The sequence below is a fragment of the Exophiala oligosperma genome, assembly GCF_000835515.1.
Source record: "Exophiala oligosperma strain CBS 72588 unplaced genomic scaffold supercont1.11, whole genome shotgun sequence".
Classification (NCBI taxonomy): domain Eukaryota; kingdom Fungi; phylum Ascomycota; class Eurotiomycetes; order Chaetothyriales; family Herpotrichiellaceae; genus Exophiala; species Exophiala oligosperma.
In genome coordinates this window covers 486244-510586 of record NW_015622828.1, presented here as the reverse complement: position 1 = coordinate 510586, position 24343 = coordinate 486244, and the positions used below count along the sequence as shown (strand labels likewise).

The 24343-nt window shown below is 49.9% G+C and overlaps 4 protein-coding genes across 4 annotated transcripts; 1 reads left to right on the top strand and 3 right to left on the bottom strand.

Annotated features, from left to right (window-relative positions):
* The first annotated feature begins 10724 nt into the window (after nt 1-10724).
* PV06_09890 (uncharacterized protein) lies at nt 10725-13693 on the top strand. Its single transcript, XM_016411373.1, has 8 exons — nt 10725-11516; nt 11573-12005; nt 12070-12218; nt 12293-12330; nt 12409-12563; nt 12632-12689; nt 12748-13236; nt 13324-13693. Exons 2-8 carry the CDS (start codon nt 11692-11694, stop codon nt 13465-13467), a joined length of 1347 nt encoding a protein of 448 aa, XP_016258127.1. The 5' UTR covers nt 10725-11516; nt 11573-11691; the 3' UTR covers nt 13468-13693.
* Nucleotides 13694-13770: 77 nt separating this feature from the next.
* PV06_09889 (uncharacterized protein) lies at nt 13771-14017 on the bottom strand (the record flags this gene model as incomplete). Its single annotated transcript, XM_016411372.1, has 2 exons — nt 13771-13813; nt 13893-14017. The coding sequence occupies 2 exons, from the start codon at nt 14015-14017 to the stop codon at nt 13771-13773; spliced, it is 168 nt and encodes a 55-aa protein (XP_016258126.1).
* On the bottom strand, nt 13889-14047 carry PV06_09888 (uncharacterized protein; the record flags this gene model as incomplete). The annotated part of the gene is made up of 1 exon (XM_016411371.1): nt 13889-14047. The coding sequence occupies one exon, from the start codon at nt 14045-14047 to the stop codon at nt 13889-13891; it is 159 nt and encodes a 52-aa protein (XP_016258125.1).
* An 8115-nt stretch (nt 14048-22162) lies between these two features.
* Nucleotides 22163-24037, bottom strand: PV06_09887 (uncharacterized protein; the record flags this gene model as incomplete). Its single annotated transcript, XM_016411370.1, has 1 exon — nt 22163-24037. The coding sequence occupies exon 1, from the start codon at nt 23963-23965 to the stop codon at nt 22163-22165; it is 1803 nt and encodes a 600-aa protein (XP_016258124.1). The 5' UTR covers nt 23966-24037.
* Nucleotides 24038-24343: the final 306 nt, after the last annotated feature.

Genomic DNA, 24343 nt, shown 5'->3' with positions numbered 1-24343 from the left:
GTTTGGGAAAGGGCAAGGATGCCAGCCACCGTTTTGCCTTGAGATTCATGCCATTCTGATTGCCCGAGTATCAGCAGTGTTCAGTAAGTCTGTAACAGTGACACGACACGCACTGACACACTCGACGACTGTCCAATGCCGGCCTGGGATGTGGTAGCCCCGACCCATACTGACGCCGATGCTACGAATATGGCGTGGAGTTTGCACGGCGCGCATGGGCTCTCCGCAGTCACTACCTGGGGGGGTTTTACAGCTTGCAGGGGCTCCACAACAACTCCAAAGGACACCCCCGTAAACCTCGAGGATCACCTCTGCTGACTCCTCAAAGAGTGACTCCTCAAAAAGTGACACCTACTTTGTATAGACCCACCAGGCTGGGAATTTACCAAAAGAAGCAATGTCAGCGACTACGATGTTCAAAGCCATTGCCGCAAGGAGCATCAGATGTCTTGCCGAGCCAATGCAAACACGTCCAACAGACCTAGGATAGTTAAAATGAACCGGCAAAGCCGCTCAGAGTTGCTCACTCCGAGTTTGTCCACTTGTTTCTGTACTTAGAAACTCGACCTGCTCGGTTGACTGTCCACACCCTCTCCGCTCTCTCATTCTAACAATTGCCGTTCTCGAAATGCCTCATGCAGTAGGAGAACCCAATGGCGACTCAAGCTTCCACATTGAGCCTCATTGGCACTCCGATCCCAAGGACCTCCGTGTCATCTGCGTCGGCGCGGGCGCTGCTGGGCTATTGGTTGCATATAAGATGAAGAAGTCGTTTTCAAAGTACCAACTTGCCATCTACGACAAGAACCCCAGCGTTGGAGGAACTTGGTACGAAAACCGATACCCAGGATGTGCTTGTGATGTGTGAGTGCTATACCATTGCCGCTGTCGCCTGTTATTTGTACTTACAAAAGTTCCCACAATTCAGACCGGCACATGCATACACATTTTCTTTCGAGCCGAACCCGAACTGGTCTTCCTTTTATGCGTATTCGCCAGAGATCAAGAAGTACTTTGAGGACTTTGCCGATAAGCACAGTCTCAGACCGTGGATTCAACTGAACACGCGAGTCCTCAGTGCGACTTGGGTCGAGGAGAAAGGAATCTGTGAGTACCGTGGCACCAGTCCCCAATTCAACGACGAGGATGAAGCAACACAACACTGACCATATCACGACACACAGACAGCGTAGAGCTTGAAAGAGACGGCCAAAGATTTATCGACTGGTGCCATATTCTAATCAACGGAACTGGCTTTCTCAATTCCTGGAAATGGCCCAACATACCTGGCCTCCACGACTTCAAAGGCCAACTCCTACACAGCGCCAACTGGGACTCATCTGTAGATTGGAAAGACAAAAAGGTCGCAGTCATCGGCACGGGCTCATCGGCCATCCAGATGGTGCCCCAGATCCAAAAGACGGCCCGCCACCTGGTATCGTTCATGAGGTCTGTGACTTGGATTTCGCCACCCGTGGGCGCCGCTGCGCTTGAGCAAGAAAAGAACAAATCCATCCAACACAACCGCGCCGGCGAGTCTGTGGCGAACACCGACCCCGTAGGACAGTACTACTACACCGAGGAGGAGAAACAACGATTCAAAAATGACCCGGACTACCACCTTCACTACAGACGCAAGCTCGAATCGTCCGTCAACAACCTGTTCGACATGTTCATCGCGGACTCCGACACGTCGCGGCAAACACAGGAGCAGTTGCGGACGGAGATGGAGCGCCGGATTGGCGCCGGGCACGACGAGCTCAAGAAACGCCTGATCCCCTCCTGGCCCCCTGGGTGCCGCCGCATCACCCCTGGCGATGGGTACCTAGAAGCGCTGGTCCAGCCCAACGTGACGACGTGCCACGAGGAGATCGTCAAGATCGTCCCCGAAGGTCTGGTCGACGGGTCCGGCGAACTCCACGAGGTTGACATCATCGCCTGCGCGACGGGGTTTAATCTCGCCTTCGCACCGCCGTTCGAGGTGCGCGGCGTCGACGGCGTGTCCATGCGAGACGAGTTCGATCCGGAACCTCAGGTCTACCTTTCCATGGCCGTGCCCAAGTTCCCTAATTACTTCGTCGTCAATGGAGTGCGGGGCAACTGGGCTGCCGGTACGGCTTTACCCTCGCACGAAGTCTGCGTCGAATACATCCTCAAATGCGCCGCCAGGATCCAGAACGAAGGTATCCGCGCCCTCGAAGTCAAGCAGGAACCCGTCGACCAGTTGTATGAGTACATTGACGAGTGGCACAAGGGGTCTGTATGGAATAAAGACTGCAAGAGTTGGTACAAGAATAATATTGTGGGCGGGAAATTGTGGATTTGGGGAGGTTCGGTGAGTAGTTTCTTCGTTCTTTCTCAAAGTCTTTGGTTGTTTTGCCTTGACAAGTAGTGCACATGGCACAGTCCTTACGTGTAGGACTGACTTTTTGGGGTTGTATCTCCTATCTAGGCCATGCACTTCTTGAAAACCATCAAAGAGGTCAAGTGGGAGCACTATGATCATCGCTACCGCTCGCACAACATGTGGTCCTACCTGGGCAATGGCCGTGTGCAGGCTGAGGTGTTGCGCGACGTCGACAAGCTGGCGCCGTACATGCGGAATGCTGATGTTCCATGGGAAATTGAGTGAGAAAATCTGATTATGAGTTGTTTTGCTGCGCTGTCCAAGGCATGGGATAAAACAGCATTGAGTAGTGGACGCCACTTCCTTGAGTGGACATCTTTCTAGAAACCAGATGTTGTGATACACAGACCCGTCATCATACCAGTTCGGCTCGTACGGCTGGGAATATTTCAATCAAAGGAATCTCATTAATCGAAATGTGCTATGGAAGATCATTATGTATACATCAACTATCAAAGAGTGCTGCAAGCAGTCCCTGGCAGTGCTGGTGGACTGGATGCTGGCTCTACATGCAAGAGCCTAGTGCGCGACGATGGCTTTCATACACCTTTCCACATATCAAGGGACGGCATCCATGGACGAGGCTGCAGCCGCGAATCCATACCGTAAGTCCGGTAATTCTGGTCCTTCAGCAAGAGATTGGCGTACGTGTTGATGGCTTCAGTGGTCAACGGCTTCGGTCTCTGGATCCGGGACTCCCTTCCCAAAAGGTCCCAGCATGGTCCGCTAGAAACGATGGCCGGGTCGTAAAGAGAAGGATATTTGGAGAAGAATGACGGATCAAGCTTAACCACCCATCGACCAAAGTTGATTAGTTGCTGGCAGTAAGCGCTCGAAGCTGCCTTTGTGCGTTTCAGCGGCCCTTCGTCGAATATGTCCCCGCTGCCGCCGTGGGACTCGGATGATGACGATGATGGTGATGGTGATGACGAGCCGGCAGACACCAACGCGGCTCGAAGAAGCCCAATCACGCTCTTGTACATCACGGCGCCCTCCTGGGTGGCAGCCTCCTTCTGCAGCACAAATGCCTCGGTCATGTCACAGAAGACCTGGTCAATATCGTAACCATCAGAAATGATAAGCCTGTTGCGTATGCTGGCAAATGGGATCCAGTCGATGATGCTGGGGTGGGGGAGTGCTCTCTGGACGGGGGTAGGCGTGTTGGTCTCGGGTATATCTTCGAGTGCTTCCGATGTCTGTGAGATTTGCCACCAGATCACCCAGCGTATGGTGGTGTACGAATCTGTCATGGTGTACCATGTCTTCATGCATGGCCAGCATTCCTCAAGGAAGCCGTCTAGCATGTCATCGACGAGCTGAGGTGCGCTATGATCCAAACAATTGAGGTAAGTCAAAAGCGCCTGTTCAACAAAGAATGGAGGAGTAGAAAGGATTTGACAGAACCATCATGACTGGTGAGACTTACTGTGTGTACTGGGTGGCTAACCCACCTCGCCTGAGGATATTTATTAGACAATCCAAATGAGCCGACAAAGCAGACTCGACGTGCAGTGCGTTTGCGGTGGGTGGTAACAAGTTCGTCGCATACGACAACGTACTTTGGACTCCCCCGGTTCCTGCTCTCATGCCATGGGACATTGGGTGGTTGTCTCCTGCATGGTTCGTCGGGGGCAGCGGGCGTGTCTTGTCTAACTGAACTGCTTCCATGCTGTCCACTGCCCGGTGGGAAATATCCTCGACCAAAGTCGTAGCACCATCGTAAATTCCAAATGATTGATCGTCTAAAAGGTCGTCGGCGTATGTATGAGATACCGGAGCCGAGGCAGAGGAACCATTGGCTTGACGGGATGATATTTCAAGGTTGATGCTCTCGTCGTCCACTTGGGTAGCAGCGAAGGCAGTAGTAGTATGGTCGGTTATCGACGAACATTCAGCCTCCAGAGATACGCTCCAATCGTTGGATTTTACAGAGCTCGGTCCTTCAGTACCGTCGGCTCGTTGTTCTTCGGTGGCTTTCTCGACGTTCGGCTGCGATGAGCAAACCTGAGAAGTGCATTTCTGTACAGAAGGCTCGGACCCTTTGCAGCAAGTCAACCGACGCCATCCACGCAAGAAGACAACCCCGATTGGCACGAGCCCTACCCTCACATACCTTCGAGAGCTAAAAGTGGCTTCAGCGAATCCGCAGTGCAGTTCAGTGACGTTGAAATACTGAACAATCGCCTCCGTGCCAGGTGCAATCCTTTGCGAAGCCTGGCATTCTCCGTCAGCAGCTCTTGAATCCGGGAGCTTTCTTTCTCCGTCTCGTACAGCTCAAGACGTTGCTCCAGTTCTCGAATGTATGCTGCCTTTCGCTCGCGGGTTGTCCTTTGAGACAGGCGATTCCTGATGCGTCTAGAAGCCAAAGTAAGAACTGATATTCATCATCTTTCACCCTGACCGAGCGAAGGAAGTTGATACCTTTGCTCCTTCACTTCTCCCAGCAGATTTATTTCGGATCTGGGCGCGCTTTCTCGGCACATCATGTCGAGACCAGCACAATGACCACTTCCCTCAAGTATGAAGATAAAAGACCTACAAGACTAGACCAACGGTGGACGATGTGCACACTGCGAAGTTTACGCGGACAACATCATCATCGACCTGCGGTGATGACAAACTCAGCGCCCGGGAGTTGAGCGCAAACGCATCAGCCCTGGGCCACCTTCCCCCGGGTGGGTGGTTGTGGCCTTCTGTCTCTTGTCGTTGACCAAACCGAGTCAGAAACTTCTGCGTCAGTTGGTCAGGAAATTATTTCTTGATGCTCCGCAGAACGGAGGAGAAGTGTGGGGTTGGGTCCGGGGCTCTCGTTTTGGTTCAAGGCATCAACATGCTGCCTAAGACACATCACTGCGAGTGCCTTGATCTCCGATTCCTGGCTGTTCCCAGCAGAAAGCGGACCCCTTTCCGAGAGCTGTCAATCTAGGTGAATGTGTGTCCCGATATGCTGACACACGACCATCCCAGGTTCGACGGCGAGGCTCCTTTATGGGGAGGCTGCCCTAGTCCCTGGTTTTCGAGTAGGCTTCAAGTAACCTTAGATCCTAATCATATACATATATGAGCGCAGTATATATCAGTTCACTTTGCCTTGTTGTCATTGTCACAAGCTGTCCCGAGTCGTGTAGCTCTTGACGAACTACAAACCGATCTCCCTGAATTCTTGTAGCAGCAGTTGACTAGACGTCCATATCAAGTCTCATCTGCACCATGAACAAGTATCAGTTGCTGTGCCTGGTATACGTGACGTTTGGTTCTATCTTCTATGGATATGATTCAGGTAAGGCACATGTGTCTCTTGATTACCCATCTTGTTTTGTTGGCCGACTTACTCACCTGCCTTTTTACACCCAGGTGTCACCACATCAATCCTCGGGTACAACCATTTCTTGGAATACTTCACTCTGGACTCCACCACGATCGGAGCCTTCAATTCGGCATACTATGGCGGAGCTGCTGTTGGCTGCATGCTCAACTGGTACCTTCCCAACAAGATCGGACGGCTACGGACAATCCAGGTATCCTGCATTACTGCGCTGTTAGGCGTCTCTTTACAGACGGGGGCATCGAACTTCGCCACCTTTTGTACAGGTCGAGTGATCGGAGGCATCGCCTGCGGTATCGTCTTCAGCGTTTGTCCAACATACGCCAGTGAAATCAGTCCCCCCGAGATCAGAGGCTTTATAGGTGGTGTATACGCGTGAGTGTCATGAACCCGGGGGAAACGCAGGGTGACTAATCTTCCTGGATACCTCAGGGTCAACATAAATTTCGCATACATGTTTACTGAATGGATGTGAGTGACATCCCGATCCTACGTTACTTATATCATATACCTTGCTGGACTCAGGGAGTCAGGGGAACCCAGAATAGCCATTGTTATGATCTTTTATATTAACCACGTGCCTTTGCTTTTACAGTGGCTTGGGATTCTGGTATATCGAGTCCAACGTATCTTGGAGGCTCCTACTCGGTCTCCAACTAGTTCCAGCAGTGGCCATGTTGATCGGCTCGATTTGGATGCCATTTTCACCACGATGGCTCATCCTCAAAGACCGCAACGAAGAGGCCCTGGAAGTGCTTAAGAAAATGCACAGAAGCACGAGGGACGAGACCTTTTATCTGCGCGAATATCATCAGATCAGATCTCAAATCGACCTGGACAAACGCGAGCGGCTGGGAGCCCGTTCGATCTTGTCTAAAAAGTCATATCAAAAGAGACTCGTTATCATCATTGGAACTGCACTCTTCCAACAGTAAGTCCTTGCTCAAGGCCACACATGATATCTCTTGAGAACGGAACCTCTACTTACTCACGTCCCTACAGGTTGACCGGCGTCATCCCAATTCAAAACTACCAAGTAATAATATATCAACGCTTGGGCTTCTCTAACCTTCTATCGCTGGTCTTGACAGGAGTTTATGGAACAATAGCGACAGCCTCTGCTATCATGGCCATGTTTTTCTGTGACAGAATTGGCCGGCGCAAACTCGTGGTAAGCTGGCCATCTACCTACCATCTCAGATCCTCAGAGACCGGACCTTCATGTTTTAACGATGTATTACCACAGTTCGTCGCGTATGCTATCATGATCTCGGCGTCCCTGATCCTGGTGGTTCTTTGGGCCCGATATGAGGCTTCTGGAAGCACCAGTCGCGGGCTGGGCATTGGTGTTGTCTTTTCAATCTACTACTTCTCTTGTGGTTATTCCGGTCCGATGAACACCTTTTGGCCTACGGTATGTTTACTATCTGTGCACCCAGCCCATTCGACGTCGTGAGAAGTGAAAGCTCCTGTGGACTGACACAATCTTTTCTACCAAATAGTACTCGGCCGAGATCCTGCCCACGTCCATCAGATCATTCGGCGTGGCAAACAGCTACCTCACCTTCAATTGCATTATCATCCTACTGGTGCAAGTCACGCCGTTGGCTCTCGACGCCATCTCATGGAGGTACTTTCTGATCTTCCTGATCATGGACATCATTTTCATTGTCGCCTTCTACGTTTACTGTCCAGAGACACGGAAGAAAACACTGGAGGAAATTGAGGCGCTTTTCGGTGACGAGGTTGCCGAAACGCTCGAGGAAGCTGGGAAGCAGGTGGAAGCCGAGGCAGCGGTCGGTACACATGCACACGTTGAAGACTCTGATGATCTCGAACAGCATCAGCATGTGCGGGTGCAAGAGATGGAAAAGGGGTCGTCGCCATGTGTGTAGACTCGTGGAATTAGAGTCGTATGATTTTTCTTTCTCGAACTTGGAACGCCATCTTACGAGTCGTAGAGATATTACCAAGTACTTGTAGTTACGAGCCAAGGGATAAAAGACTGATCATCATTTGGATCTTCTTTTTTGAGATTCATTTGCAGTAGATAAGTCCCCTGCGTCACATATTTTCACGATTCTCCCGGGGTGGGAGCTTTTTCGGAAACTCGAACTTCGAAAGGACCTTGCAAGAGATCTCAAGGTTCAACTACTCGTAGCGTCTATAGATTGGAAACGACAATTCTCTCTATTATATGTCTGAAGGCCACGGTCATTTCTCCCGAAAAGACAGCAGAAAAAGCGCACAAAACAACGTGCCCATCTTTGACTTGGTAAAGGATCGCTATCCGAGGTCAGAATGGAAATCCTGTCGAGTCAGATTTCAATGACACACGAGGTTGCGGAGTATTGTTCGGATAACGGTACGCTTACTGCGTCTCCATGGGCGCCGGGATTTGTACCACTCGACACTGGACAGAGACGATTCAGCATCGAACTTTAACTAGTAATTCATTGATTCTCTACTCTCCTCGGGGTTGACTTCTTTCCCACTACCAGACATCACGAATTTACACACTTCACCCTTGTTTATGGTACAAATCTAACCCTTCCCCAGATCAATTGGGAGCAACCTCTTTTTTCTAGAACAGAAAAAAATTAGAAGAGAGACAGAGAAAAAGAAAAGAGGGTGAAACCCAATCATGAGAGCAGCCCGATTCTACGGTCGACGCGATATCCGAGTCGAAAATGACGTTCCCTGGCCAGAACTCCAACCAGGCCAAGTTCAGGTGGACATTGAATGGTGCGGGATCTGTGGGACGGATATGCACGAGTACCTCGTTGGGCCCGTCACCATTCCGACGCAAGGCAATCCACATCCGATGACGGGCGAATCTGTACCTGTCACCATGGGCCATGAATTCTGTGGTCGGGTCGGGAAAGTCAACGCCGGGAGCGAATTAAAGGTCGGACAGGCCGTCATGGTCGATCCAAGACTGTTCTGTGGGAAATGTCACCGGTGCGACGAGGGCGAGACGAACATATGCACGAAATGGGGGTTCAAGGGTCTCCAAGGCCGCGGTGGCGGGTTTTCCGAGGCCGTCGCCGTCGACGAGGACATGTGTCATGTTTTGCCGGAGACGGTGCCACTATCAAAGGCAGCGCTGATCGAGCCGCTCGTCGTAGCTAGGCATGCTTTGAAGATGACGGGGTTTGAGAGAGGGGATTTTGAAGGCGCCACAGTGTTGATCATTGGTGGTGGGCCCGTGGGTATCGCGGTCATTTACAACCTCCGCGCGCGTGGGGTGAAGAGGATATTCGTGTCAGAGCCGACCGTGAAACGGCAGGGCCAGCTGCGCGACCTGGCAGACGAGGTGTTGAACCCCGTGCGTGAAAATGTTGCCGAGAGGTGCCGCGAGATGACTGGCGGGGAAGGAGTTGACCTCGTCTTTGATTGTGCTGGGATAGCACCAGGTTTGAGAGATGGCATGGACGCGTTGAAGGGTCGAGGCACGTACCTCAATGTTGCTGGGTGGGAACAGCCGGTGAGTAAACTACAAGTGTCGAGATGTTTGAGAGCGGGAAAGAAGAGGACGAGAGAAAAAAAAGCTGACTTCGCTTGGTTCGTGGCGCTAAAAGTTCACCGTCCCCATGGAGCATTTCATGATGAAGGAGATCACATTGAAAGTGGCCATGGCGTATGACGACGAGGACTTTCGTGAGGTGGTGGAAGAATTTGCGGCGGGTGAGTTGTACCTATAACCTGTGGCCCGTGGGGTTGTATGTTGTCTATCGTCCAAGTACTAACGACAGGGAAACGCTAGGAAAGTTCACAGATATTGCCAAGATGGTTACTAGTAGGATCTTGCTAGAGGATGTGGTGACCAAGGGGTTTGATGAGTTGATGACCAACAAGGACGATCACGTAAAGATTCTGGTGACGCCGAGAAGAGAGTGTCTTGAAGCTTTGGGGGCCTCTGAAATACGCAGCGGTGGATTGCAATAGATAACCATCAGTTCTTTCGAGAGTGTGTTATTGAATAAGCCCAGTCTCCTTGCTCTGGGAGTAGAAGATCTGAGATGTCCTTTGGCGGTGATGGTCCCCGTACGGCGTAGAATGCTCAGTGTTGATTCCTTCCAAGCGCGAGAGTGACAGGATCAATATTTGATGGAATACTGGTAGTGTTTATAGTCGGTATCAATGAGAACAACAGAGAAGTGTAATGTGAAGGATAACAAGTCCAGCTTGCTCCGTAGATCGATAAGGTAGTTGAGGTAGTTCGTCCTATAAGAACATAGCAAAGATGATGCTGATACTCGGTCCCTGCCTATCAGATACTCCACCGTTGTTATCTACGGTGCGCCACACAACTCATATCAGACCTCATCACCTCCAGAAGGCTGCACCCCATCGTCAGGTGCCAACAACATGATGCACCCGACTGTGGTAAGGGAGAACCTTGTGACTATCCGTCACGAATACAGTATAGGCGGATGACTTGGGCACCGAAATGACATTCTAGACGACCGACCGCGTATTTCACTACGGCCAGGTCTGTCCATTTCCATCATACACACAGTCGCTAGCACTGAACACCAAACATTCGAACTAGAAGCGCTATCAAGAATAAGCTAGTTAAAGACTCACTTTGAGAATGAAAGATAGAAGCCACTATCTTCTCGTGAGCATAAGATGTTTCTTCTTCTCGGAACTACAATACCGGGAGACCTTCCAGAAAAATTAGGACGTATTTGTCATCTCTAAATTAAACAAATACATCATTGAGGTAAAGTAAGGTACTAAGAATATTGTACACACTTGGTATAGATTTCCCTCGATGTTTCACTATTGTTCTGTACTTCCCTTTGTATTCATCTCCTTGTGGAAGCTGCGTAGATGCTTCCCTGTGCATTGCCAAGGAACCAATACGTGTCCATGAGCTTTTTTTTTCAATGGGGCCAGTACTGAATTAAGCAAATCCTCCGAAATCTCCTATACAACTTTTACGGTAAAGAAGAAAATCAACCCGCCAAAGAAAGCCCACGAGGTGCTCCATCCACCAATGAGATCACGTCGATCTAGTCTCTTCGGGGACCAACCAACTTCCGCGGCCCTTACACTGCCCGTTTGACTACAGAGAGTGAGTGTTCAGACACCCCGTAGGGTGATCCAAGAAGTTTCTATGGCAAAGACCTTGATAGCCATAAGCGTCCGAAAAGTCTATGGTTCTGGGCAACACTGAACAACCTCGCGCGGCATTTCCCACGGCATTCCTTGGGTGGAGGTTATACCTTCCAACGTCTCCAAGCCAAGTCTGACAAAGGAGGATCGAGACTTCGACGACCATGAATCCCCGACATGGCCAAGCCCGATAACGCTTTTTCATCCTGTATCTGGGTTCAAAAGCCGACAACGTCAAAATTTTCGATTTAGTCGGAAGGCTATTATCTGATAAGATGATTGCTAAATCCGCATCTGATACGAAGTGTAGTACTTCGCATTCACGCCTGATCAATACTTCCTCGAGCAATTGTTGCAACAATCATTTCATTCCTCGGTCCTCGTGGTACCAAGTCCAAGCCACTACAAGCACAGTCATACCGGTCTTAACCTGCTGATATCACCATGGCTAAACTCGGCCAAGCACTCGAGAAGAGACTGCTATTGAAACTAGGTAGCTCTGCCTCCTGGTGGGCGAACAAACCTTTGTCGAAAGCTCATTGAAAACTAGATGTCTTTATCATTGTTGGTCGAATCGAGGAAACCCTGGGTTGAAGATGTCGATGGCTGATTCCCCCAATCAGGCATATTGTTGCTTATGCTACTTTCTTAACTATCTTGGTGAGAAGGTTCTAGGTGTCTGCTAATAGCCCCTTTGCTGATCGAGTCATTACCAGACCGCAATGCTTTTGCAAATGCTTATGTGACTATTATTCACCTTTCCTCCAGATTTGTTCTTCCTCACAATAGATGTAATAGGTCGCTGGTATGAGAGAAGGTCTCGGCCTACAGAAGAATGACTACAGCCTTTTGCTTTCTCTGTTCACTGCAGGGTCGGTTGCCTCCTTCCAATCGACACATGTGTCATGCATTGCAACTCACTTCAACACATACAAACAGGATGCTTATTGGACAAATTCCTCATGCTCTGATACTGCAGAGAGTACAACCTAGAATCTGGATCCCTCTGACTGTCATCATTTGGTCCGGTCTGACCATGGCTTGCGCTGGATGCCACAACTTTGCACAGATCGCCGCAGTCCGTTTCCTACAAGGCTTCTTCGAAGCAAGCTTGTACAGTGGAACCATGTTTATCATTGGATCTTGGTAGTACGTTCTGACACAAGCACATGTCGAGACGGATCAACTAACAAGACTCTTTCTTTGTGTATAGTAAAGCCGAGGAAATCTCGAAGCGAACATCCATTTTCACTTCCATTGGCCAAGTGGGCTCCATGTTTGCTGGTATCATGATGACGGCCATCCGCAAGACCATGGACAATCATAACGGAATGGAAGGTTGGCGATGGGTCTTTATAATTGGTTTGCCCGCCTTGCACCGCGTTTTGGTCGTACTTGGTGGGTACAGCCAAAACTAACATCCTTTTTCTTTGTAGATGGTCTCATGGGTATGCCGGTAGGAATCTTTGGCCTGGTACGTACGTCCTTTTTTGCTCTACTGCAAGTTATATCTTGAGGGTTGCCAACCAGATTCTGATGGTGTGGTACACAGCTCTTCTTACCCAACACGCCCGAACGGACCAAAATGCCCTACCTCTCCAAGGATGAGATCCAATTCGCCATCAATCGCCTACCGCCTCTCGCTCACGACAGTGCCAACATCAATGTCAGGTCATTGGCCGGCCGTGTTCTGAAGAAACCTACCATGTTCGTTTCGCCCCAATCCTCCGCTGCCTGGGGACGAAACCTGAAAAGGTTTGCTGATTTGCATACAGCTACATCTTGACCATGTTTTCCATCTTGTGTGCAATGACCGAAGCATTTGCTTTCCAAGCAAGTTCATCACGTGCTTCTTCCTACCAAATCAAAAACTAACTCCTCCTCACAATAGGGCTGTTTTCTCCTTTGGATGAAGTACTATGAGGACAAATTTCCCAAGACGGCCGTCAATACGTATCCCTTGGGCATCCAGGCGGTGGCAATCACCTCGATGATCCTGGCCGGAATATACATGGACAAGACGAAAAGGTGCTTGGAGGTTGGTATCCTGTGTGGCGTTCTTCAATTCACGTCTGCCGCGATGCTGGTTGCCCCCTCGCTTTCCACCGCCGGAACCTTTTTCGCCTTCTACCTCAGCGGCTCGTCGTTCATGGTGAACCCACTGTTGTACGGCTGGGGAGGAATCATCGCCCGAAGAGGTGGTGACAACGCGGCGCGAGCCATCATTCTCTACGTCATGAACACGGGTGGTCAACTGCTCTACACTTGGTGGGGTATCGTGTTGTATCCCGCCACCGACGCGCCGTACTGGAAAAAAGGAGCCATCGCTGTCATGGTGGCGGTGGTGTGTTACTCGGGCGGGCTGTACTGCATGTGTTGGGTAAGTAACATATCCCACATTTCATTTCGGATCTGCAGAGACTGCTTTTTCCTTGATGCTGATGCTGATGATTCGATTTGTCCACAGCTCGATAAACGAACCAAGGAGACTGAACAGCTTGGAAAAACAGAAGAGCCAACCACCACAAGGCACGGGGAAACAGACGAGGAGGAAAGCGAGGACGCGGAAAAATACATCCAGGTGTCGGAACCAATTTCACCAAAACACTAGGATGAGGCGGAACATGCATCACACAGCGATACCTTGTGTCTAGCCTTGCTGCGATTCCCACGATGCCCTTTCACATGCCAAATCAAAGGGGCATCGCTTTATATTTTCTGAACGAAAACGGGTAATAGACAACAGTACGGTCGGGGATGTGTATGATGTATGTTTATATATTTATGTATCGTGTTATATACAAGCTGATAGACCGAACAAAACCCCTCAATACTCCAAATCATAAGCCAATGTATCATCACATAGTTTCAATCTAATATCTTGGACTCTATTGAACCGAAAAGGAATCAAGAGTTAGTTTTTGTCAGAGCCTCGAAAATTTGGACCCTGTGGTCTTCTGTTTCCAGGAACGGAAACGTAGGGTTGGGTGAGTTGGGTAAGATAGGTCAGAGGGTCTCCAAGAGGTCAAAACTTACGCCAAATGGGCAGGATGATCGGCATAAACTTTGATGTCGTCGGCCTTTTCCAACGTGGCCACCAAACCCATGTTGAACCCCTGTCCACGGTGTGCGGTGGAAGGGTGAGGAGTGTTGGATTCCATCTTGATCAGACCAGGGACTTTCCCGACCATGGACTTCGCGGCCTTGACGAATTCAGCAATTTGTGTGGGTGTAGTACCGGGTTTGAGTTTGAATAAAACTGTGAATGGATAAAAAAAAAGTTAGAACTGGGTCAAGGGAGAAACCGTTGGTTGGATATGTGTATGACGGTAGGATGGGATGAGATAGGATAGGTGTTTATTTTCCGTTGGTAGTTGAAAGCGATGAAGAGGGTCTGATGCGATTTCAGAAACACGAGAAGAAAAGAAAGAAACTTGCCTATGTGATAGATTGGCATTGTCGTCGGTGTTATTCTGATTAGGGTCTTGAATCGAGGTGTGCGGATTGCTGTAGCGATGATGTTGATAGTGATATACAAGTGTCGTCTTTGTACTGTACTCGAAGAATCTAGTAGATTGATAAAGCTTCTCGCAACATTTAAAAGAGATAGATGGCCCCTCGTTGCTCGGACATGGGAGGGGGAATAGACGCCGTATATCCCCGAGTGCAAAGCGGGAGATTCTCCGTATCTTACATACTCCACGTTTCGGGGAGAGAGAGAGAGAGAGAGGGAGGGATGTGGGACAGAGGAGAAACCAAAGATGATGGTGGGACATGCAGTTCCACAAGGGAACAAAAAAGTAAATACAGTCGCCGGCATCTCTTCGTTCTTGCTAAAACATCATTCGGTACGGCTGCGAAGAGTTTTTTTTCTACGATGGTCAAACGCTCAACGACAAGTAATGACAATTGAAATATTCCCACGATTCTCGGTTCATATAATTGTACTCGCTTACCCAACAGTTCAACCTTCTAGGAAAATCAACGACACAACAACCCAAAGTCCCATTAGCAAGCCATGCCCCAATACCAACACTTTTGTGGCATCGCTGCTCGAATCGGTTGTCGATGTTGGTCCTGGACTATTGGTACCCGAAAGAGAACCTGGCAATGGCGGTGAAGTGATTGCGGCTGAAGAAGCTTCCGGTGAGGTACGCGACGATGATGATTCCGATACACTGCTGCCAGTACTGGTCGAAGATGCAGATACCGTTGGAGGGACCTATATACGAAATTGTCAGTTTAAAAAAATGTCTGAGCCTGTCACAAAGCTTGGGGAAGATCTTCATACGCTGTTCCCTGACTGTTGTATTCCTGACGCTGCACTTCCAAGCACGCTCATAAAATTTTCACAGTGGGTGTATTCGACAAGATTCGTCAATGTGGCCGGTACTCCGTGACAAGAGATGTTTCCCAGAAATCCGCAAGTGTACACTTCGGATAGATGCTGAGGATCACAGAAACAAGAACTGTACTTTTTGCCATCTTTGCCCAGGTAACTGGCCGAACATCTATCGAGATCGACGCTTCCTTGTTGACATGCCGACTCTGCCGTCTTACAATATTGGTCGCTGAAGGTCGACATCAGAGACGACACGATCGGTGTTATGGGTGTGAATGTGATCCGGTCGTCACAAGCGCTGTTCCAGACCGACAGTGCCTCTATTTCGTCTCCATCAAATTCATAAGTACCGTAACACAAACGTTGTTCGCTGTCGCAACTGTTGAAATTGGGAAGGCTTTTATCAGTACCGTGTCGACGAGCACCCAGGAATTGCTGATTGTGAGTATTTACTTACTCGTATATTGCATCAAAAACTTTTTGGTTGCAATAACATGATATGAACGGTGCACCGGTAGCGACTTGTGGTCCGGCGCAATACGTAATTTGACTGTACAGGTAACTACAAGCTGAAAGGGTGGTGACCGGACTGCCTTGGTTACACGAGAATGAAGAGGGACTCGAAGGTGAAGAAGACTGGCATGTAACAAGTCGACTGAGTAGAGTAAACAAAACCGCAATCGATAGACTGGGGAAACGTAACATGGTTAAAATCGTCGAGGAATACAATGAAATGTGCGTCCAGGTTGGTTGCCTCAGTCTAGTAGGTCATGGACGTGTCGACGACAAGGACCATACGGAGTATATGTACCTCGGCTTCATTGTTTTCATCGACAGCTCCGTAGGGTGTTGCGGCATACCTTGAAATCAACTCCCAGAGACCAGGCTCCAGTCAGAAGCGGGTGATGTGGGTGCGTCCGGCCGAAGAGGGTTCGGTCCGTAGAAATTGAAATGTCAGTTCGATTTGAAAGGAATTTCGTCCTCAGTAACTCAATAGGACACGCCACAGGGGTCTGTGGTTTCGATTGATTGGACGACACACCCAAACGAGGCTTGAGTCACTTGCACCACCGTCGCGGTTCTATCAGGTCGCTAAGAGGACTAGTAAGCGAATCGAAAGGTCCAGAGTCTGTGAAAGCTGCAAGCCTCACCACCCTCGGCGGCAAAGGGTGATCGTTAGCGATAAGGCTGTCACCAAATTGTCCGCATTCGAAGCTTTGACTAAATTTAGCTTAAGTCGTTTTGGGTAGAAAAGCTTCGCTTAGAAGTTCAGCTATTGAGGTCTGGACATTTCAGCTGAATGAAAGACACGCCACATCAAGTCCGCAGACAGGCTTTGTGCATTTGGCCTGGTCTAGAATAGAGACCTTGTCCAGAGAAAACCTCGGTTAGACGAAGAAAATTGGTCGCGGGAACCGCAGAGTAACTTGTACACCACCCTCCTTTTAAATGCAAGTAGTGAGACATGGCGACCTGGATTCAGCCGCCAGAGCGAGAGGAATGGGGCTACCCAGCATTTATATGATAATTGAAGACTCCCTCCACTGCTGATTTCATCTCTGTCTGTAATCTCGAGGATCGCCAGTCAGACCACGGATTGTTATCAATCACAAATAGCAGCGACTGGGCCTCAAATGGAACCCCCCGATACTGGCCCGTTTGAAGAATATTCCCTCCACGAACAGCAATCATCTACCCTTCATGAGTCTGAGCGGCCCCATGCGCACCCACAGGCTGCACCGCAAGCAACACCTGGGCAGGCACCCCCGAGAAGCCAAGATGTAACTCCGGAAAGGGTATCATCACAGCATTCCCAGAGACCAGCTTCATCAGAAGAGTCCGAACCAAAAGATGTCCTTCCTAAGGAATGGCGTCCTTGGAGTCTGTCGTGGAGTTTCAACATCCCACTGCTTCTCATCGAGATTGCCTTCATAGCGACCGTCATTGGATTGGAAAGACGTTCTGCAACTCAAAATGGAATCGTTGATGTTCCTCAGAATACCACATCATCCGGCCGTTTTGGACGATTCGTACATAACTATTACAGTCTCCTGTGGACATTCTTGCCGTCCTTTCTTTTCAATCTGTATGGCCTCGCATGGGCTGCTGTTGTCTCGGACAGTGCTTCGCGACAGCCATATATCGAACTCGAACGGGGAGCTCCTGCTCTGAAAACCATCATGTTGGACTACAAGTCCGTCGAGGCGTGGAAGGTCTGGGTTGTCGCGGCGAAGAACAAGCATGGTCATCTTGTAATTGGCATGGCGTTGGCCTGGTTGGTGTCGAATGTCTTTAGTGCCCTCGCATCACACCTCGTCGTTAGTCTGTCAGCAGAATTCCTTACCCCAGTACCCCTGACATACACCACTTCGTTCGATGCGTCTCTTCTTAGCAGCCAAACCAATCTCCAACCATTCATCTTCAGATCGACCGCCGTACAAGTTTACAACTCTAGTCCTCCAGTGTGGACAACGGACACGTATGCATTTCAACGCTTTGCCATCCAAGAGAGCGCAACGGTCACTGGAAACGTAACAGCCGATATCTCAGCGTACTCGGCCCTTCTGGAGTGCAAGACAATCACACCGGCAGAGTATGATTTCAAGCTTGGCTCGTCGAGTGACACCGACAACACTGCGACTGTGAAGTTTGTCGACCGTGGGTGTAATGTGACCCAGGTCCTCACCATCGGATCCATCGCCCCTATTTATACGTCAACTTGGTATTCCCCTTGCGAGAGCTCGGTGACGGGTCGCTTCGGGCTCTTCGTAGGGCAGTACTCGGCCTCCTCGGCCACCAGATTGAAAGACTTTAGCGTGACCTGTTGTGTTCCGACCTATTGGCAAACAAATGGGTCGTTGACCATGTCCTACAGCAATGGTGGCAATACAACTTCCGATCCGACGTATGTTGGCTTCACGGGACACTCCGAGACGCAGATTAATCCGGACGTCCAGCTTTCGTTCGAGCAAGCCTTGACCGACTACACTATTTTCAACCCAGCTAACGGCGCGTTTGCCGACTCAGTCGGATACACGATCTATAGTGCTGCGCAGCAACGCTCTGCACAGACCTCGCCGGGCGCTTCAGACATCCTCGAGAGCATGCAAGCTGTGTTCGCCACCATATTCGTATCGATGACGAGTAGCGTGCTATTGTCGACACCTACAATACCGGACAGTGGTACTGGCACCCTCGCAATTCAGAAAGACCGATTGTTTGTCGCCTCAACAGTTGCGTATGTTTTTATTGGAGCCATGGCGGTAGTGGTTGTTTGTCATATGCTCCTTTTTTGGTACGGGAAGAGGCACGTGACGATACTCGATGAAGAGCCTGTCGGCTTGCTTGGTGCGGCCAAGTTGCTGAGGAGTGAGGTATTTGAGGTTGTGAATCAATTTCTGACGCGACATGCCCAAGATGGGAAGATGAGCGTTATGCAGAAGTATATGAGGAAGCACTACCACTTGGGACGGGGAGATCGATGTTGGTGGGAGGGACAGGATAAGTCAATCAAAGTTTTAGGGATGACAGAGGATTGATGCAGGTGTTTTATGTATATGATTCATTTGGAGGTCCATTCGTAGGGCTTAAAATCCCACGGTTCAGTCTCCGGTGAAAGTCGCAGCCTCGTCAGCCTCGTGAGCGCAGGACTGTGGACTGGGTGGCCAGTCGGACTACGATCTGACAAGGGAGCTTCTTGTGAGGCTTGGAAGCTTGATACCTGTAGTTGTCACACAATTGCCATTGTCGACAGACTTTTGATCGCTGGTAAACGTCAACAGTTACAGGCTCGGCCAAGATTGCCTCCTGAATCAGGCAGCGTGAATTCAGTCCTGAGCTTCCTCCTTTGTCTTGTTTCCCTGTCGCAAACAATCCCTTGACCACAGGTAGACGATCTAGTGAGAGGAGCAGAGATGGCAAGTTAGTGTTTGTTCTGGGCATATTCGAACAAGTTGCTTGCTAAGACACGAGACAGGTTCAGCAAACAGCAGCAAACCCGCTGAGCAGTGTCTCACACACATCTCACATTGACTTTGAGTCAGTGAAGTGCTGCTCAACCAGAAACCGCCAAGGCGAGCATCCCAGAGATTGAGGGTCATTGTGCGCACAACGACCTGTTTGACTTGCGAGAGAGAGAGAGAGAGAACTTACCACCAACCTCTTCGCGTTCATCTCAATTCGCGACATTGTGAGAGCTACCACATCGTAAACATGACCTCCCGCGAGATGATCTCATCGTGGCTCGATAGCGCGATGGACACCGATCAGCCTCTATCCAGCCATCCTATGGAGGGCAAGTCGTCACGCTCACCGCACCTCACATTGACTTTTCGCACATGGGAAAAGATCCAGAACTCGACTGGACATGAAGTCACTAAGATCAATGGTCACAACTTGGACATCGCAACGATCGTTGCAGTTGCAGTGTAAGATATTCGGCTCGAAACGCATGAGAAATGCTGACGTGGCCTCCCAGGTACAATTGCTTCCCACGCATCGAATTGGGCACAGAGGTTCGCAAGCTTCTAGCGGAAGGCCAAGCCATCCTTCAAGAGAATCTTCGAGCCGGAAACATGATCTATGGTGTGTTTGACCTCTTGTCATGGAAGTAATGCTGACATCGTGCCAGGCGTCAATACTGGTTTTGGAGGAAATGCCGACTTGAGAACTGGGGACTTCGTTGACCTTCAACGTGCACTGACCCAACACCAACATACCGCCATCATGACCAAAGATGATCTCAAGGCATATCCCGACGGAGACAGGAACACCAATCCGCACTCAATGCCGACAAGCTGGGTGAAAGGTTCCATGCTCGTAAGATGCAACACCAATCTCAGAGGACACAGTGCAGTCAACTGGAAGACCATTGACACCATGATGGAATTCCTCCGCAAAAATATGACACCGATTGTGCCCTTGAGAGGATCGATCTCAGCCTCGGGTGATCTGATGCCATTGTCGTACATTGCCGGAGTCCTGCAGGGAAATCCCGACCTTTGGGTGCGCAGTGGACATGGAAAGGAGGTGAAAATCTTCAATTCCCAAGAGGCCTTTCAAGAAATACACCTCCAGAACATGGATGAACGCGCTGACCCGCACGAGGATCCCTATCTTCCCATCACACTTGGTCCAAAAGAAGGACTTGCCTTGGTGAACGGCACCGCGCCTTCGGCAACAGTGGCTTCATTGGCCATGTGGGAGGCAAACCAGCTGGCTGTTCTCTCGCAGTTGATCAGCTGCTTGACATCTGAAGCACTTGCCGCCAATGTTGAATGGACGCATCCTTTCATTGCAAAGGTTCGCCCACATCCAGGTCAAACTGAGGTATCCAGGAACATGAGGAAGCTCCTTGAGGGTTCAAAGCTTGTTGCCGGGCTTGGAGACCGCATTGACCGGAAACAAGCAGGTCTCGTCCAAGATCGCTATGCCATCCGGAGCTCGCCACAATGGATTGGTCCACAATTGGAAGATCTCATTCATGCAACAGAACAGCTGGTGCGTGAACTCAACTCGACCACGGACAATCCTCTCATCAACTGTGATACCCGAGACGTCCATTGCGGAGCCAACTTTCAAGCCACGTCAGTCACCATGGCCGCCGAGAAAACCCGCCTCTGCTTGCAGATGATTGGCAAGATGCTGTTTGCGCAGACCACTGAGTTATTGAACCCTATGCTGAACAATGGATTGCCTCCCAACCTGAGTCCCGATGATCCCAGTCTCTCGTACTGCCTCAAGGGGGTTGACATCAACATGGCAGCGTACCAGTCCGAGCTGGAGTTCTTGACAAACCCAGTCAGTTCGCACGTGCAGACTGCCGAGATGCACAATCAGGCCATCAACTCGTTGGCTTTGATTTCTGCACGGTACACAATGCAGAGTGTCGAGTTGGTGTCGTTGATGACAGCCTCGGCCATCTTCGTCGGACTTCAAGGAGTTGATCTCAGAGTCTTGAATCAACGTTGGCTAGATTTGAATGAGGATTGGATCAAGGACATTGTCCAGGAATCCCTTGTGGACCTCGAAACAAACACAATCTCTCTGGAAGACGTGGATGACATGTATCCAACTATGTGGGACAAGATCACCGATGCCTGGTATGCCAGCGCCAAGTCCGACACTAAAGATCGAGCATCCGCCATGGCCGCCGCAGCGGTGGAATGTGTGATAGGCCACTTGATGACACACGAATACAATTCACCAACTCCAGGCCAATTGCCAGTTGACGACATCGTGATATTTCAAGACAACCTTCAGGAGAGCATGTATGCTTCGTTCATAAAGCATCGTGGAGGCTTCACGAAATCCCCCGACACCCTTGCCCTCTTAGGTCGAGGAACGGCAGCACTCTATCGCTTCGTTAGGGAGGAGTTGCAGGTGCCGTTCTATCGAGATCTTCAGGAAGATTCGGAGGGACTCATCATCGGTCGTACGGAAAAGACGATTGGATCGTACATCTCGATAATCTACGAAGCTCTTCGTGATGGAAGACTGGTTGCTGCAGTGATGAAGTCACTAGAATTACTTGTTGATGATGAGAAGTAGTTGCCAGAGACAGGATTGGGAGCAGAGCTGCTCTCATCGTACTTCTCACTTTCATCTTGGTGAATGAGTCGATCGGTCATTGGTTGATCAGTGAAGATGGTTGGAAGGTGCTTGGAGTGCCCGGAGATCGTGCAGAGAGTGATATCATGTGTCAGACATGCACAGTGAAGTATCTGAGCTCAAACAGGATGTGTCAAGCACATACTGATGCTATGGTCAATTTTTCAACTTGTAACATTGCCATGAGACATTGAAGCCAATAGATGGTTTCACGAAATCGAAGATGCTGCTGTTTCCAGTAGCTGTAATCTTACAGGAAGTGCCACAGTGAAATGCGCGTCACGCTGACTTTTACAGTGTACAATCATGATGTGCCACTTCATTGACTAGAGCCGTTTTCCGAATACATGCCCATCTAGAGATCTTGAACCATCAGGGTTTTACCCTCAAGTTTCGTTTTAATGGACTCGTCGATCGTCGATCGTGTTAACGAGATCTTGTACGCCGTTATTTCCACAGTGTTGTAACGTCCACTGCGGTCTTTATTCCTGAATGTGATCTCGTTGAACGGGTTACCGTCATAAATCATCCAATCGATATCACTGGAGCAGAAATTTGACCAGATCTCACCTTCGTCATTATTACCTTCTGTGGCATTCATGGCGGGAGTAAACCTCCAGAATTCGGCAGATGCATCTCCATTCGCATTATTGTTGCTCTGTCCGCGATGTTGGAACGTCGGTACAAGCTGCAAGCGGAAGAGAGTAGGCGAGACGTGAAACGTGACAGGTAAAGCAGCTAGGACGTCAGTGCCGTTTGATATCCAGCTGTCGATCTGCAGACCTCGGTCGGGGGTGTATATGAGCTCAAATGAGGAGTTCAGGCGTGACGAATCTGACACCACGTATCTTCCGGCGTAAGAATGCTCAACCTGGCTTTGAACGATGTTGTCAGCAGCCTGAATAAGAGGCACAGTCACCTTTTCGCGTAGCTGGGGAAGTAACGCTGTGCCGCCGCCCGTAAGAATCGTTATTCCAAGATCATATTCAGGCACGACGAGGATATTGGTGATGTACCCTGGTAAGCCGCCTCCTTTGGTGTAGAATGTGGCGGTGCGGGTTGTGCCAGTGTCGGCTGGGTCGCGTGTGTTTGCAAGGATTTTATTGGTTCGAAATATCTCCCATGGCATACCATAGAAGGAAGACATGCCCGAGGTGAACGATGCGGGATGCAGCCAGTTCACTGTGGGCGTGACAGAGCCATAGTGGGTCAAGACGTATCTTAAAAACATCGACATGTCGGACGAGGAAGCGTATAATCCACCTGTAGGGTTCTGCACACCGGCCTCGACGTCCCAGTACCAGCTCTCATTCTTTGGCAGGACGGCGCGCGAGTCCGGTGGTTTCGCAAAACTGGTCCCACTCATATCCAACGGTGCTAAGATGGCTGTTTCGATATACTCTTCGTATGTTGTGCCCGTGACATTGGCGATGACCATTCCCAGCAGCTCAAATGCGATGTTGGAGTACGTGGATTTATGATTTGGTGAGAAAACGGGAGCGCTGGAGCGTACGTAGTCTATCAATTCAGTTTCGGTACATGGTCGGAAGTCTGCGTAGGAGTCACAGTGGGGGAGATTAGAAGATGTAGCAGGAGGCAGGCCCAATGCTGAGGGAATGTTTGGTTCCAGACTCAGATCCCCTTGGGCCCAGTCTCGCGGAATGCCGCTGAGTTGGCTAGCCAAAGACCGTAATGTGATGTCTTTCCATTTGATGGACCCTGTCTGGGTCTGTTGCAGGTCTGTGAGGTATTTATCCACGGGGTCGTCGAGGCTTAAATTCCCAGCCTCGCTTTGCTTGAGGATGCCGAGAACCGTAAAGACCTTGGTGATGCTCGCGATGCGGTAGGCACTGTCGCCTGTAATGTGCTTTGCTCCAGGTCGATCCTCGTTCCTGTATTGGGCAGTGTGGAAGCTAGTCCATAGTGTTTTGTGGGAGGAGGTTACTTCGATTGAGTATGATGAGGTGTTGAACTTTGGATCGGAGAGCGTGTCTTGAAGTGCTGCCTCGATCTTGGTAAAGGCTTCGAGGAGTTGTGGAGGTACATTGTCGTAGTCTGGTAATGGAAAGGCTGGGGCTTGATAGCTACATCCGGCAGCAATAATGCTTATCAGGCTTAGAAAGACCAGCAAGGTATATGCTCTGGAAGTCTGGTTCATTGTGATACGAAGATATCTCTGAGGAATCGCGACTTGGTCGTGAGGTCGTTACAAACGCCTTATGCCTGTCAGATGCTTGGTGGAGTGCAAAGATGAGGCAAAATCGTATGTCTATTGAAGCGAGGGGCTTTTGCTTAATGTAGCTTTTGGTGGTGATCAGGCAGAAGTATTTTGTTGGTATTTGGTGGAATGGAGGAAGGAAAGAGCCCACTGTCCCTCATGTATGGAATCTTGCCGAAGAAAGTCCGCCCTATCCGCATAGGTTTGAGCATCAAACAGCCGCTTAAGAGCAAGACTTGAGTCCGCTTAAGAGCAAGACTTGAGTCCTTGTTAATGTCCACAAATGGGGAATTGGGTGTATTTGTAGAGTACGTGTAG